This window comes from Amia ocellicauda, chromosome 1 (assembly GCF_036373705.1).
Source record: "Amia ocellicauda isolate fAmiCal2 chromosome 1, fAmiCal2.hap1, whole genome shotgun sequence".
NCBI lineage: Eukaryota > Metazoa > Chordata > Actinopteri > Amiiformes > Amiidae > Amia > Amia ocellicauda.
The window spans coordinates 45,604,166-45,621,372 of record NC_089850.1 but is presented as its reverse complement, the minus strand read 5'-3'; the positions used below and the strand labels follow the sequence as shown (position 1 = coordinate 45,621,372).

At 40.9% G+C, this 17,207-nt stretch overlaps 2 protein-coding genes across 2 annotated transcripts in view; one reads left to right on the top strand and one right to left on the bottom strand.

Moving 5' to 3' along the window:
* Positions 1–12,650, bottom strand: part of kif3ca (kinesin family member 3Ca) — a 57,130-nt gene extending 44,480 nt beyond the window's left edge. Inside the window, exon 1 of the mRNA XM_066706798.1 lies at positions 10,843–12,650. Coding sequence (XP_066562895.1) covers positions 10,843–12,249 — 1,407 coding nt within the window. The 5' untranslated portion in view covers positions 12,250–12,650. The remainder of the gene's footprint in view (positions 1–10,842) is intronic.
* Positions 4,166–7,552, top strand: LOC136751312 (galectin-2). Its single transcript, XM_066706811.1, has 4 exons — positions 4,166–4,345; positions 4,915–4,994; positions 5,229–5,400; positions 6,331–7,552. Exons 1-4 carry the CDS (start codon positions 4,340–4,342, stop codon positions 6,475–6,477), a joined length of 405 nt encoding a protein of 134 aa, XP_066562908.1. The 5' UTR covers positions 4,166–4,339; the 3' UTR covers positions 6,478–7,552.
* Positions 12,651–17,207: the final 4,557 nt, after the last annotated feature.

Sequence of the window (17,207 nt, the reverse complement as noted above, 5' to 3'; positions counted from 1 at the left end):
CTTCCCAAAATAGATTCTTGCTGCCAAAAGAGATTTGAGCCCACTATTAACAAGAAATTGCAGTTCAGCAAAAAAGAGTCGAAACTGCTAGTACCCTATCAGCATAATACAGATCTCAATATGTCAAAGGCTGGCTCAGGACCATGCAAAGTATGGCCAAAAAAAGGCAGAATCAAGTTAAAGGACAAAGGGTGCACTATGGTCCAAGCCAGTGCCAACAGCGAGTGGGCCTGGTGGCAAAAATGTGAAATTCCCCTGCTACTACCAGCAAACAGCAGTAATGTTGTCTTGCTTTGTGCCCCTAATAAAGTTCAAGCCTGGCAGCAAAATTACAACATTACAAAAACTAATTCTCATGTCAATATTACACAATATTACTGATTGCGAAAACACCACTCCTCAGCCGTAAAAACAAAACAAAACAAAACATATGTATGAGTTGCATCACAGACACAAATAAACTTCAAAAAAAGCTTCTGTGATTTAGTTATGCATTTCATAAAAGTCATGGTCCTTGCTGTATGTGTCATGCCACACATTTCATTCACTGTCATCAACCGGAGTCGATCTTAAAGCCTCCATGTCACCACCAGCCTCCCTGTGGTCTGCAGACACTCCCTGGCACTGAAGAGAACCAGCACCACTGGTCTGATTATATGTTGACAATGAAAGCTATAGCACAACATCCTAGATCCCGCCTACATGAGCAATTGATGGAGGTTTAACCATTAAACATTGTCATTTTTAACCCACTTTGTTTGACCACCTGTCTCACTTTGTACGAGTAAGGAGTGGCAGATTTCTGCTACGGCTTAAAATAAATAAATAAATACGAATACAACAGCCCTTAGTCTACAAATGCCATGACTATTATAATTCTGGTCAGTTTGCCATTAAAGACTCCAGTCGTTGACCTCAACCACCCTATACAAAATATAGAGATTCCTGTGTCAGACCTCACATCATGACACACATAGCAGCTAAGGTGTGTCAATTTACGGCTACATTGATTCAGACTTGAACGTGGGGACTGTTTTTAACCAGTAGTGAGCTGATGCACTCAATACTGCAGCTCACACCCTAAACACTCAACACTGTTACAGAATCTTGGTCCTGAATTGTTCTTCTGCGAGATATGCTTCCTATTCCTATTCCACAGAAACACAAGTTAAAACCACGAGGATAGCTCAAGGATATGGATACTTTTTTTCTTAAAATTGCACAATTTTTCCATCCAATTTATTATCCAGAATGTTGATACTTAAACCCAGAGAATCTTGTCTGGAATATATTTATATCCCCCTCAGGTTGACTGATGCCCAAATCTGCTTCCATTTTTCCAAACCAGATGGAGGAATTTCCCAATATGTAATTTAACCCAATTTTCCACCACTTCTTTGCATGGGCTAGGAGAATCATAGACCCAAGCGCATGGTCTATGCAGTGTGCAGTGTGACATACATGAGTCATACATGCATGCAGTGTGCAGTGTGCTGTTATGAAGGCTAATCCCCCAAACATCCACTTACTCACTAGTGCAAATTCCCTGTGTACACTGACTCTACCCTATGCAATTCTTCCAGTCTTTGGCCTGTTTTATGTAGCCTCTTGAAAGATGGAGGTGACACTTAAAACCATTTCACTCTGTTGTCTCCTTATGAGGAGAACAAGAAAACAGGTATAATCTTAGCATTGAAGTAAAGGTTCTGCTTAGCCCTTCCAAGTAAAAAACATTAAAATACAACAGCACATTCACAGACCTGTGTCCGTAACACCGGAATCTTATTGTAAGCAGAATTCCACAATTCCAAGCTGTTTGTCTGGTGGCTACAGTTCTTTGCTGTCATCACTTAAACCATCTACACACTGGGCTCTCTAAAGGACGGATTATTTCCAGTTATGCCCATTTCATTTGATCTCCTGCCATCTCTTTATCCCAGCTCTAATCTATTGTGCTGACCACGCTGCCTCCCCGGCTGTGAGCTGTGATCACCGCTGGATTAAACTGCATGGCTGGAACCTCACCAGGAGTGGGACCTTTCCATTTATTCCAAAGGAGAGCCATGCATGACAAAGCCCAGCAAGCAGCTTCAATCCAAAAGACACTTTCTTTCCTGAACATCAACATGTCTCAAAAAGATCAGGTGTATCACTTGTATCGCTAAGGAGTGTACATTAATACCGATCACTTTTTCAAGCATGCATGCATAAGCCACACTGTGGGAACATACATACTATACTCCTGCAGGGGTTAGGAGATTTTAAACGAATTATTGGAAATGTATAAATAGATAAATAAATAGTAATTATAATAAAATGCACCAGATTGGTCAAGAAACTAAATCTAGAAAATAACAACATTGAGATTATTATTTTCTTTTTCAATTATTCTGCCAATCAGAGCAGACAGTAAAGTAAACATTAAAGTTACTTGAATAGACTGCATTCATCTTGTTATTTAACAGTACTGGATTGCCCCATACCATATTCAAACTCGATGACAGTATTTGTATTGCATACTGTCGATGGAAATGTGATGGGTAAGTAATCAAAGAGTCTCATTCTGGCACATGATCTGTGAAGAATGAAAGTGTAGGAAGAGTACAATATATGTACACCTGGTATCAAGCACCTATTGCAGCCACTTTCTGTGGCAATTCTTACAGTCTGTCTGTCTTTGCATTCAGGAAACTGGGACAAAATCCTGTATGTGTTCTCATGCTTACTCTGGTCGGTGTAAATATTTCAGTTTGTGTGTGCTTGAAACAAGACTGACTTTGTCTCGGTTTTGATTCTTACTAATAAAAATAATACAAATGCAGCTATGGATTGTGCTGAAGGAATTGTTTCTTATAAGAAATGGAATTGCACCAGTTATACTACTTTACTGTTTGTTTGTTTGTTTGTTTGTTTGTTTTGGAACCCAGCCAAGACCAGGGAGCTAGTTGTTCACTTCAGAGGACTGTGTCGAGCTTTGACTTGATTACAGAACCAGTCTTACAAGTAGGTTTAAGAACTGCATGCACAAGAGAACTGTTCTGCTTTTCTGAAAAATCACAGGTGGTGAATAATAAAAGCATTCTGTGGATTTTCTTTTCACATGTATTAGCACCCCTTCATTTTTAAAGGAGAGACGCATATATTTGAATATCAACAGAGCAAATAGAATCCATGTGTAATTAACAGATTATAACATAAGATTAACAGATTTACTGGTATTTACTATATCAATTTTAGTATTCTACTTGACTTGAAAGCTCCTTCAAAAGCAGTACTGTGTAGATGAGATGTATGAGAATGTCCTGAACCTTTATATAGAACACTGAACAACAGAATATACTGTGGTTGAAAGTATATAGGATTAAACAATAGCGATATGTATTCTGTACAAAACTTTCCACTGTTTAATACATACTGTGATATCACAATCATCACTAAATATATGCAAAGTGATTACCTTGATAAATTATTATATCATTTGATTAAACCAAGTCCAAGCCATTGTGTATGACTGTATTTGACTGTATTGTGTATCATATTCTGACATGGTTCACTGATTGGCCAGAATATGAATGTATAGCAATGTCAAGCACGGAATGGCTGACCAGTTCGCCAGCTATCGACACAGGCAGACATCAGACATATCTATAGAGTCAGATGAGCCTCTGATGACTAAATAACACAAAGTTCACTCTATCAGACAGAATTACAGAAATATGTGTTCCTCGACCTTGTCTGGGTCACCGCACTACACGTGTAATGCTAACTCATTCATTCATTTTATGACTAGTAGCCCGGGAGACAACCAGTAGCCCAGGAGACTAGTTTAACTAACCCACCCTTAGTCTCCCAGAAACTGAAACAGCCCTATGGAAAGAGAAGCAGAATTAAGTGCAGTGTAAGTGAACTCTAGTGTGCTTACAGTGTATTTAAGTGGAATGATAGTCAATCAATGTCAGTCAATCAGTGTATGCATCTATCAGTCAGTTAGTGTACTTGTCAGTGTCTAGTTTACACAACCATGGTTCCTATTAATAAGTGACAAATGAGGCAAGAGAGGTTTTGTTTATTTGGCTCCGTCCCTTATCAGATTGACTCATACTCCTTCCGTCCCCCTCTTCCTCTCTCACCCTCATAGTCTGTATCCATCCAATCAGTGAGTCAGTCTGTATATCTATCAGTTCTGTCTCTTAGTCACAGGTCAGCGCAGTGTCAGAGTCACTGTACTGGAGGGTCCACACAGCCAGTGTACCACACAGTGAGCTAGTGTGTCTCTATTATCTCTCTCTCTGATAGAAGACCTCAACCAACACTGAGCCCAGGACAACAGCACAGCATCATGTCGGTAAGGTCTTGCCTATCGTTTTAACCCTTATTATAACTTCTCAACTTAAACTCAAGATCTGTCCTTTCTCTCTCTCACTTGCTTTCTTCCTCTTCCTCATTCTTTTTTCATTCATTCTTCCTCTAATTTTCTCTCTTCCTCAACCCTCTCTCTCTCTCTCTCTATCTCCACTAACACTATACCACACTACAATACTCCCAACTATACAATACTAAACACACCTCTTACACTACACTACACACACAACACACTGTCTCTCTGATTTCTCCCTGGGTTAAACTGTACTGGACTCAACACAGTGCCCCTCCCTGCAGTCTGTCCCTACTATTGGGCAGCTCATGGGAATCTGAAGCCCCCACAGTGGGCTGATCTGCTGTTCTCTCAATGTGTCAGCTAGTGTATAATTGCTGTTCTGTGTGTGTATTTCTATATGTGTGTGTCCGTGGTCTGTGCAAATCTGTACGTCTGCGTTTGTCTATGTGCACATGTATGTCTGTGTCTATGTATGTGTACATATATTTGTGTGTGCATGTCTGTGTCTATATGTATGTGTGTCTGATCTGTGGCAGGAGTTTGAGGTGAAGAACATGGAGCTGAGAGTTGGAGACAAGCTGAAAGTCAAGGGCAGAGTGCTGGAAGACGCAGAGAGGTACCCACCTTCAACCATTTCCTTTCAGGACCAGTTCCTTCAGTCTGATTGCACAGTCTTCACTGTTCACTGCAGTATGTATAGTCCAGTCCATTGATCTCAAACTGTAAAGTAACTGTAATGGAGTCTAATGATCTCACACTGTACAGTCACTATAGTGCACTCTAGTGCTTTTACATGAATTAAAATTGAGATTGCAAATTGAGATGCAGTCATGGACTCTCTCTCTCTCAGGTTCCAGATAGACGTGGGCAGGGACCCAGACCACCTGGCATTGCACTTTAACCCCCGCTTCCATGACGACACGGACGGTGAAGTAATCATTTGCAACTCCAAGTGTGACGGCATTTGGGGCTCTGAGCAGAGAGACAGAGCCTTCCCCTTTGAAAAGGGAGCAGAGGTCAAGGTGAGGAAGGGGGGGGGGAAAGAGAGAGAGTATAGTGTAGGGCTGAGAAGTGATGCAAAATATTCCTTTTGGTGAAGAGAGCAGAGGTGTAGGAGGGAGGGGAAGAGAGAGAGACAGAGAGAGACAGAGAGAGAAATTAAGAAAGAGGGAAGAGTGAGGGAGGAAGAGGAAGAATAAAAGATTGAAACAGAGAAAGCAGGAGGGGGGGGAATTGAGATGGTAAAATGGGGAGGGAGTTAAACCTTAATCTTAAAATTAAACCTCTATATTTGATCCTAATATCTCTAGGATGTGTAGTGCAGTTTGTGGGGTGAGTTGGAGTTTTGATTTGTTGTATTTGGGTTGGAGTTGCAGAAGGGAATTTGAGTCTGGGGAGTGGGTGGCTACATTCAGGATGGGGGGAATAACAAAATTATAGAAAAACCTCCTAAAAACTCTGTATTTTCCACTTGTAAACATACAATCAAAAAACCTGATAAATCTTACTTCTGGCAAAAGCCTGATTAACCAGGATTAACAATCTTTACATCTAGAGTGGAACCTCTGATCTGCTAACACTGATGATGATTGAGTGTCTTGCGGACCCCTTAAGATTGCCTTGTAACAGGCTGACATCCACTGCAGTGGAGCAGAGTGCCATGCATTATATGCAGTATATCTGGAAACTGTTAAATCAGACAGGGATCTTTACTCCATTGTGCTGTACTGCACTGTGCACACTGCTCTCACCACACACGACAGGGCAGGACTGCAGTAATCAGCAGCCTAGTGTAGGCTCATTCACTCACCCTCTCTCTCTCTCATTCTTTCCCACTCTCCCCTTGCCCATCTTCTCTCACTCCCTACACACTCTCGCTCCTCCTCCAATACCCCTCCTTGTCCCTACCTTACCTCTCTCCCACTCCCATCATTCTCTCTTCCTTGTTCCAGCTGACAATGAAGGTGACAGGGGAGGGGTTCGAGGTGGACCTGCCAGATGGTCAGGAGCTATTTTTCCCCGACCGTCTGGGCCTGGACACCCTCAACTACATCCGGGTCAGAGGTCACTTCAAGGTCACCTCCTTCAAGTTCAGCTAAGCTGCCTAGTAAAGCTGCTTTTGAGACCACATTCTTTGTGTGTGTCCATTAGTGAGTGAGTGTATAATATTATTATTAATTTAATTATTCAAAGATTATCTTTAGCTGAAATGTTTGCCCAAAGACTTACATGTCTTGCATAACTTGCATAAATGCACAGCACAGCAGGTAATGTTAACAGACACTCCTAACCATGATGATGATTAAATAAATCCATATATCACTGTCCTAATTCAGTCCTAGTTTAATTAATTTAAACTATAATATGGTTAAAAAAAAAAAAAAAACTGCAGACAGTTCAGAGGCGGTTTGAGCAGGATTGTGGTAACTGCTACTATAAGTTACTATAGTGCTACAACCAGTGGGGTAGGCAGGAATATTGCCCAAATAGTAGAGAGATGATGCAAGAACATGGCACCCTAGGTGAGATCTCAAAAAATCGCGCCCCCCCCACCCAGGACAAATACCAGCTTAAGGGGAAATAACACTTTTTTAATTTTACTAATATAAAAACACATAAGAAATACAAGTGCAACATTTTAAAAACGGAGAGTCAAAACATTGTGTGCAGCTATAAAAAAAATTATAATAATGTGTTATTTGTTTTATTTTTCAGTGTTTCTCCTTTGTTATATTCAGAGCGGCTCCTAAACTGTCTCCCAGCACTCACGGACCCCACGTCCATGAATTTAAAGCGCGACTTCTAAATGTCTGTTGGCTAGCTAACCAGACACTAGTCGCTAGCTGGAATGCAAAAAACATAGCTGGATAGCTGGATGGCGCAGCAGCTCTGACAATGATTTTTTTTATATAGTTTATATTTTATTATTTTTTATGATGATTTGCTTTTCATTCCACCTCAGCTGAATTGGTTTACGAATTTAGCTAAGTAACTATTTGGTTAACTGGATCTTTTAACCCTATCCCATTTCTACCTGTTGGTATTTTAAAGAGGCCCAGTGACACACTGCATAATGTGACGCACTGCAGCTCACAGAGGTCATGTGGTCTGTTCAACTGAAATAATTTAATACAACCCCCAACTAATAAAGAAGAAAGAAAGAAATAGCTGTAACTCCGTTCTAAGGTTTGATGATTTTTTTATAATGGCTAATACTTAGACAGGAAAGTAAATCCTGTTATGAAACTGTTGCACCATTGCCTACCAACATAATTCAATAGCTTCAGAATTTCTGGCTGATAATCAGACCACTAAACTGTCTGATGATGGGAACTTTGGATGGCTCAGGATGAAAGTAACTACAGTGAAGCAGTGCACAACTTACAAAGCAGTAATTACACTGGCATATGTGGCGTGTGAGACTGGTGCTTTAATTAAAACCAGGAAGGATGAATGGCCTGCACGCCAAATATTATGAGAGGTGAAATTGAAATTGGTGACACGCATAACTGATCTCCTAAACAATCTGAATATTTCAGAGGTACTTTTCATGAAGAACAGGCATTGTGTTAAATAATTAATTGGCATACTTTGTCGAGGAATAATGAACGATCACTCGATACCAGGGGTTCAGTACCAGCACATCTACTATAGGTTTGCGTGACTTGCTCCTACTATGTTTTGGAGAAGCAACTGTGTACGCCCTACAAAATAAGCACACTGAGGAGTTAGTTCCAATAACAATTTAGATATATTTCCACCCTTCTCCTTCCTCAGACAAAACCCTCCTGTTCTAAAGTCATGAAACAAAAGTCTTGCTGTGTTTTGAAACACTTTGTAAACAGTTTTGTTACTGTAATTTAAATTTTCTAACCGAGGTAACAGCTGTTCTCTCCATCCTCCCAACTCTGAAGATACAACAGTCGTCCCCTCCAACTGGGAATGTGTCATGCAAACTTGAGCTTAGTGTATTTGCTGATTATGGGGTTTAAATCTATAGTTCAGGAGGAGGAAAGCCCCTAATCACTCTGCTTCAAGCACACGTACACACACTATCATAAATTAACAAGTCCTTTCGCCTGCATCAGGAACTCGCTTCCATAGTGCCGCAACAATGATCCCCGACATACTCCTAACAACATACCTCCGCCTCCCCAGTCTCCACCATTGCAGTAGCTCCTTGGCTCCACCCACCATGCAGGTGGTTCCAGTGGCTTTGTCCTCCTGACCAGACCATCATTCCTTCAGTCAGGTGGGTTTAGGCCAAAATAACTCCATTACTTCAATCACTACTTCCTCCACCTACTTCTATAGGGGGTTGTCTGAACTACTGAAATGCATCATAGGCAAGTATAATTATTAATGCCCTGATACCTTGATGTTATATTATCATACTGGAAAAAAAAAAAAAATGGACTCCCTTATTCTTGGTAAAGCACATTCTGAATATTCAGTAGAATTAATTAATTATCTCAAAACATAATTTCTCCAGCAACCGTTTGTTAAAATTTGAAAGTGAGCTGAAACCTTCAAATTCTGCCCTGTTGTTTTCAACTCTGATGAGATGTTTTTCAAATGATGGATAAACATTTTGCTATCAGTGGAAATCATTTTCAAAAAAGATATTAAAAAGCTTTCATTATCAATATATATCACATGCATGTATAATCAAAAAACACTTACAAATACATCAAAATCCCAGTATCTGGCAAAAAGTGACCACACTATGTACATACATAAACAAATTAATGTCTCTGTAATTAAATTGGTTGGCCTGTGGACTTAAAAATAACAGATATTTAATATCAATTTATGCTAAATAAAGTAAGACTAGAACCCATAAACCAATACAATAACACAGAAAAGCCACTTACACACAACAACAGATGGGCTTGTGTCAATGGGAGCTCAGGGAGGGAAATGACCTGTAAGTTTCAGCCATAAAAGAAGATATATGGCCACACTAGCAATGGTTCAACACAAATGTTGACAGCTGACCTTACTTTGGGTCAGGAACAAAGAAGAACCTGTCATTTAGGTTGTAACATTGTTTAGTTTTGACCACACACAGAAAGTTTTACGACTACTCAGAGAAAACATCACACTTAGATTTTTCAGTTTCTCATTTACAAAGTATGAGTTGGTGGCAATACCCCTGAAGAGAACTTCCAAAACCTCAAGAGTAACATGTTTTAAATGTATACATTTTACTTTTTGGTGTGGTGATGTTAGTGTTGGAGAGGTAGCACTACAAGTTACAAGCAGGTACCTGCCCACAAGAGGCACACTGTGTGGCTCACCCTCGGTCCAGAGAGACCACACATTTGGAAGTTGAGAGGGCAGCTTCACGCATGTTCCCAATTGAAGGAACTACCCTCAGACAACACAGTTAATTTCACTTACAACTGTGGGTTCAAATCCAGGCTGTTAGAGGTCAAAGGCTTTAAATATTACACAATAAACCCCACTGTCACCAAAGCCTCCACTTTTACAGAAAGAGAGGGGTGAGATTTAGAGACCAGTTTGCATAATCATAAAAAATATTTTTGTTGTTGTTGTTGTTGTTGTTGTTGTCTTGAGGTATCCTATTCAGCAATTTTCAAAAGAGGCAAGATAAGAACCTGTTAGCAAAGGGATTTATATATGATACTGCATCATGCATTTATTAACTTCATTGAGGTTTTAAATTACCTTGTAATCCACATATCATTGTCCCCTTTTGAAAATCACACTGATGTTTTCTAAAAGATTACCGATTATGTTGTTTACCATATTATATCAGCCATTTTGGATACAAATAAGTAGAAACTATATAAATAGAATCATGTGGATATACTGAATTTACAAACCTTATAGCATTTTAACTGTGGGATAAGCTTTACCCCTTTGGTGTTATATATGATGCTATTTATCTGAATTGTTTTGTTTGTTTTAACTGGAAACCCCTAATGCACATAAATGACACACAGACACAATTCTCCATATAAATCAGGCTGAAGGATTATTTCATATACATTTATAGCAGTGTCATAGACTGCTGTTTCCTTTGCAGGCATCTCTCTGATATGAGTGAAAACATACGGGATACAATTAGGCACCCAGAGAGACAGCAATAAAATAACTTAAAACCTAATTCTTAATTATTACTGCACAAAAACATAAGTCATGGGACAATCATTTCATGACATTGAAGACTTAGAGACAGCTAGTTAAAAAAACACCTATTTCGTTATTTCAGTAAATGAAAAGAAAAAAAGCTGTAATAGTGCGGTCAAATTATCAGTTTGCTGTAACTGAAGTATATTTTCTGAGTCTTAGTACTTTGTTGAAATTAGCAGAAGAAAGTGCATTTATCTTTTACAAAATGCAAATCACAGGCATCACTTAACATTTAAACAAGCGGCCCTGAATTTCGACAGCTCATACAAAGCCACAACCAGACATTACGGAAAGACATCTCTTACCTTGAATTTAGCAGTTAGCATTTCCGTGGCCTCTTGCTCCTTCTTCAGGTCATCCATCATCTTCTCCTTCTCATCCAGCAGCTTCAGCTTCTCCTCTGCCACCAAACTGTGGTCATCCCGGATGGCAGCCTTCTCCAGCTCCAGCTTCTCCTTCTGCTCCTTCATGTAGTCCTCCACATCCTTCTCCATGCTGTCCACAATCTCTTCCTCCTCACAGTCCGTGACCTCCTCTCCATCCAGGCTCTTCCTGAGCCTGCGGCTGTTCCGTCTCCTCTTCTTGGTCAGCATACCTCGCTTCTCCAGCTGGGCCTTGAGCCGGGCTATCTCCTCCTGAAATTCCCTCAGCAGGGCATCTTTGGGGTCCTCGTTCACCCTTGGTTTGTTCTTGATGTTCTTGGCCCTGTTGGCATACCTGAGGGTTGTCAAAGTCTCTTCGTAGTTGTAGGAAGCGGGACCTAAGGTGGCTACCATGATGGTCTTGGCATTGCCTCCTAGGGAATCCTGAAGCAATCGGGTCAGTTTAGAGTCTCTGTAAGGAATGTGGGTGCTCTTTCCATCCACCAGGGCAGAAATGACATTTCCCAAGGCAGAGAGGGACAGGTTGATCTTTGTGGCCTCCTTGAGCCTCTCCCCCTGCACCCCAGTTTTGCTTTGTCGTTCACTGCCGGCTAAGTCCACCAGGTTCAGCTTGCCCACTCTGATGTGATTCTCCCCGTCTATCCCCATTTCACTGCACTCTACTGTGATGACAAAAATGGCGTGGGACCTGGAGCTGTGCTCATTCATGTTGGTGAACCCAATGGACCTGGCCTGGTTCCCCACATTCATGACGTGTTCGATCTCCTTGACGTTTTTGGTGACAAAAGAGGACAGGTCCTTGATGTAAACTCCGGAATCCGGGTTCTCTTTCATCTCCAGTTTTTTATTCTGGTCTTTGCATAGGAGGTCTCGGATTTCTTCTTGATAAATCTCTAGATAGGACGCTCTTACCAGGTACTGTTGGTTCTGGGATCTAGATATGTGTGTGAAAATGTGCTCAAAGGAATTTGGGATGATGCCTCTTTTCTCCGGGTCCATCCATGCCCCCTGCATTGTGTAGGTTTTGCCAGTACCTGTCTGACCATAAGCAAATATTGTCCCATTAAAACCTTGCAGCACAGAGTCTATGAGGGGTCTTACGGTCTCGTCATAGAGGTCGCTTTGTTTGGAACTGCCATCGTAGACGGCATCAAAGGTGAATGTCTTCATCAGGTCTCCCGGGGCGGATTTGGGGTTGCGGACGGTCACCTGCCCCAGTTTCACATCCATATTCACAATGCCTTCGTAGCCCGTCGCCTCTTCTTTCCGGTTCAATGGGCGGCATCTCACGACCACTTTGACAGTCTCGCAATTTTTCACTTTAGACATTGCTGCTGCTTCCCCCCCCCCTCTCAAAAAAACTAAAAGCAAAATCCAACCCGTGAGGTCTGTTTAAATCAACGCAGCTGTCATAACAATAGGCTCATACGCCGCCCCGCAAAAAGGTGATGCTCGTCTCAGCAGTGCTCCCGTTCTGCACCATCTCCCCCGCCGACTCGCACCAATTGTAATGCAAATGCAATCAAATCAATTAAAACGGATACGAGACAGCTTACCGTATTACAGGCATGCACATGAATGATGCGCGACCCAAAATGAATCAAATATGAAGGTCTCCTTCCTTCGGTATCTAGAAGATATTCCGGGGGTGCTGGCGACGCCTATTTTTGTGAGCAGTCCGCCTGTAAACAGCTGCTAAGGGGATGCTGCTCCCACTGCTAGTGCTGCTGCTGCTGCTGCTGGGAGAAAGCGCTGCTCCCGGCCCCGCCCACCGGCATGACCTCATCTCAGCCCCCCCCCAGCATCCCTGCGGACGCGGCCGCCACTGTGGTCTGGGGTCGCTTTCCACAGTGCTGCGCAGATCTGCACGGTTCCGTCGATCCTATTGGTGCAGCCGCGCAGAGCTGCGGACAGCTGCGCTACACGGACGCGACCTGGGATTTGTAGTTGGAGCTCGAGTTCAGCCTGACAACAGGACCCAGCACGCATGCCTGCACATCCCGACAGAGGGCTGGCGAAAACAGGCTCAGTTAGCAATTGGGATGAGGACGGAATAAAAGCTACATGAACACACTGCACAGAAACATATTCACAGTTTAGATACAGAAATGGAAAATGCTAGTGCTAATTCAGATGGTCTGTTTTATTCAGTTACACGTTCACATAAGCGTTGGCATTTTGGACAATGCAATCAGGTTTCCATCTCTTCCTCCATGTGACACCAGTTAGGGGATCTGCTTGTTTTGCACGTTTGCTTGTGGTCCTTTCTTAGGTGTTAGGATAATTGTAGTCAATTGGCTTTTGAAACTATTTGACAGGTCCTACAGGAAGAGAGAATATAGGATTACTAATATCACAGTTATGGAGGAATGTGATTTCAACTGTAGGGAACAGAAGATAACAATAGGGAATAAAATATATACTGTGAAGAAAAGGGTTAGAGGAAATGTGCTTTAATACCAAAATCGTTCAGATTGATTAACACCAATATTTCCTTTAATGTTTAATAGTCTAGATGTTATTTTAATTAAACAACAACAATACAGGTATGATTCGTGTGCTGATAAATTATTAATCACTTTATAGTCGTATATAAAAGTATTCTTACATTACTAAATGTAAATTGATAAAATTAAGCAGTAACCATAACATATAACAATATAAACTGCAATTTTAATAATTCAATTATAAATCTATGGGGGGCTCCTATGAACAATATATATATAAAAGATCTTGAGCCATTTCTAGTGATACTGAACAGGTTTGTAAATGTCTCTCTCTGCTGGTAGGATTGGTGAACTGATACACATTATATTACACAGGTTGAAGTAATTGAAGTACATTATTCTTCAGATCTACAGAGGGAGTTTATAAATTCTTAAGAAATCTCAACAACATATAATAAGTATATAATCCAAAAATATCTGGTTCCTGACTTCCGGTATCACAAACCAAGATTAACTCTTCCGTTTCCATGTCCTCCTCCTCCTCCTCCTTGTCATTTGCACACAGCACTTAATGTTTAACCACGTTTATATATTATATGGATTAATTTCAGTACTTATCCGTTAGTGTTTTATTATATAGCTACATATTAAATATAATCAATGTGACTGATAAAAAAATAATTGCAAATTACATATTCTTTTTCTTACCATTTAAAATCTTATATTGTTCCAAGCATTCTGTATTTGTATATTAATATACAGTTGCCAATGGCTACATTGCCTTTTCAATTACTGCAGTACGTAGGCACTAAACATCTCATTTTTAAGGCATTATATGCATGAGCTAAACTATTCCTCCTAGTGGTGACAATGAACAGTGACCCTAGCCCAAGAGAAGGTCTTGCTGTTCCATAATTAATTCTTCAGTTACACTTCATAGAGCAAATATGCTTCTTTTAAATGATGTATTTATCATGCAGGATACATAGCAAATATAAACCCTTTGAGATTCATGAATAAAATATCTTCACTAGTATGAACACTTACGATTAGTCACTGTGAATATAGGCAAAGTACGTAATCTATTGTATATTTGAAATTATTAGTGTGCATGTGAGAATAATGGAACCTGCTTTAAATTACAGTAATATAATCTGTAGCTGCCCTGGTGGAACATCGATCCCAGTCAACACCATCCCTACAGTCACGCCTGGTGGTGGCAGCATCATGCTATGGGGATGTTTCTCTTCAGTGGGGACTGGAAAGCTTGTTAGGATTGAAGGAGAATACTAGAGGAAAACTGATCCAGTCTGCTAAAGACTTAAAACTGGGGCAAACAAAAATACCTTTCAATGATCCAAACCACATGGCCAAAGTTATCTTATGGAGAATCTGTGGAAAGACTTGAAAACTGCGGTCTTTAAGCGATCCCCAAGCAACTTGAACGAGCTTGAGCAAATCAGAGTAAGAGTGCAAAGTTGGTAGATACATTAATGAGTTCAGGGAAGCAACTCTGACAACATGAGAAGAGCTAACACTAGAGTTAAGCCATAACGTTTTCCACATAATCTCAGAAATAATACAAATGTCATTCATTATGATACAAAATTAAAACCAGAGTTTAAGATGTTACCATGCAGTTTAACCAGCTGCAGAAAACTTTGGTCAGAAACTACACATTCACTTTGATTTTCATGATAATGTTTAATAAACAAATCTGAAATTTGGATCTCCGAGTCAAGCACTGAACAGCCAACATGTTGAGGAAGGACAGGGGTCAAGATTTCAAAATGGGGAAATCCTGAAATACATTCCAAGCACATGCTATATATAGCAGAAGAACATGCCAAAGGTCAAGTTTCATCCAAGGCTGTGAAGTTGTCAGACAGGATAGGACATTGTACACAGGAATGTATGCATCTTGTCAGTGATGAGCAATTGAACGGAAATTGAGACACTTCATCTGAAAATATCAAATCACTGGAGAAATACAATGTATGTCAATGACATATTTTTTGTAAACATACAAAAAATCTAATCATGATTATCCATTTAAATTAGGATTTGGACGAGCGGAGATGCATTAGCACAATTGTCGATTCCAAATTTAGCAGGGAGAAAAACAAAGAATAAATTGGTGATTCCAACTTTAACAAAAAGAAAGTTGCCGTGAAGAGCTTTGGAGAGATTGTCTCTTCTTGATGTTCTCCTTTACAAATCTTGATCTGGTCACTATCTTGGTGGAGTCGGATTGTTAATATAGCATTGTTGTAGACATATTTAATAAGAGTTATATAGGTTTCCTCTGAAGACCGAGGTGCTCTCATAGTCAACAAAGCCCAGGAAGCTCATACGTCTTGTACAACTTGTATATGATCCAATCACTGACAAATAAATGATCAGTCTATAATTTTAATGGTAGGTGTATTTTAACAGTGAGAGACAGAATAACAACAAAAAAATCCAGAAAAACGCATTTCAAAAAAGTTATACATTGATTTGCATGTTAATGAGGGAAATAAGTATTTGACCCCTTCGACTTAGTACTTGGTGGAAAAACCCTTGTTGGCAATCACAGAGGTCAGACGTTTCTTGTAGTTGGCCACCAGGTTTGCACACATCTCAGGAGGGATTTTGTCCCACTCCTCTTTGCAGATCCTCTCCAAGTCATTAAGGTTTCGAGGCTGACGTTTGGCAACTCGAACCTTCAGCTCCCTCCACAGATTTTCTATGGGATTAAGGTCTGGAGACTGGCTGGGCCACTCCAGGACCTTAATGTGCTTCTTCTTGAGCCACTCCTTTGTTGCCTTGGCTGTGTGTTTTGGGTCATTGTCATGCTGGAATACCCATCCACGACCCATTTTCAATGCCCTGGCATCCAGGGAAGGAGGTTCACCCAAGATTTGACGGTACATGGCCCCGTCCATCATCCCTTTGATGCGGTGCAGTTGTCCTGTCCCCTTAGCAGAAAAACACCCCCAAAGCATAATGTTTCCACCTCCATGTTTGACGGTGGGGATGGTGTTCTTGGGGTCATTCCTCCTCCTCCAAACACCACGAGTTGAGTTGAGTGAGTTGAGTTGATGCCAAAGAGCTTGATTTTGGTCTCATCTGACCACAACAGTTTCACCCAGTTCTCCTCTGAATCATTCAGATGTTCATTGGCAAACTTCAGACGGGCCTGTACATGTGCTTTCTTGAGCAGGGGGACCTTGCGGGCGCTGCAGGATTTCAGTCCTTCACGGCGTAGTGTGTTACCAATTGTTTTCTTGGTGACTATGGTCCCAGCTGCCTTGAGATCATTAACAAGATCCTCCCGTGTAGTTCTGGGCTGATTCCTCACCGTTCTCATGATCATTGAAACTCCACGAGGTGAGATCTTGCATGGAGCCCCAGACCGAGCGAGACTGACAGTTATTTTGTGTTTCTTCCATTTGTGAATAATCGCACCAACTGTCATCACCTTCTCACCAAGCTGCTTTTCGATGGCCTTGTAGCCCATTCCAGCCTTGTGTAGGTCTACAATCTTGTCCCTGACATCCTTGGACAGCTCTTTGGTCTTGGCCATGGTGGAGAGTTTGGAATCTGATTGATTGATTGCTTCTGTGGACAGGTGTCTTTTATACAGGTAACGAGCTGAGATTAGGAGCACCTAATCTCAGCTCGTTACCTGTATAAAAGACACCTGGGAGCCAGAAATCTTGCTGATTGATAGGGGATCAATTACTTATTTCCCTCATTAACATGCAAATCAATTTATAACTTTTTTGAAATGCGTTTTTCTGGATTTTTTTGCTGTTATTCTGTCTCTCACTGTTAAAATACACCTACCATTAAAAT

Bases quoted from the DNA above. Each gene is read 5' to 3' on its own strand.
- LOC136751312 (XM_066706811.1), top strand. The intron at 4,995-5,228 runs GTACCCACCTTC...TCTCTCTCTCAG, and splicing joins GTGCTGGAAGACGCAGAGAG to GTTCCAGATAGACGTGGGCA. The intron at 5,401-6,330 runs GTGAGGAAGGGG...TCCTTGTTCCAG, and splicing joins AAAAGGGAGCAGAGGTCAAG to CTGACAATGAAGGTGACAGG.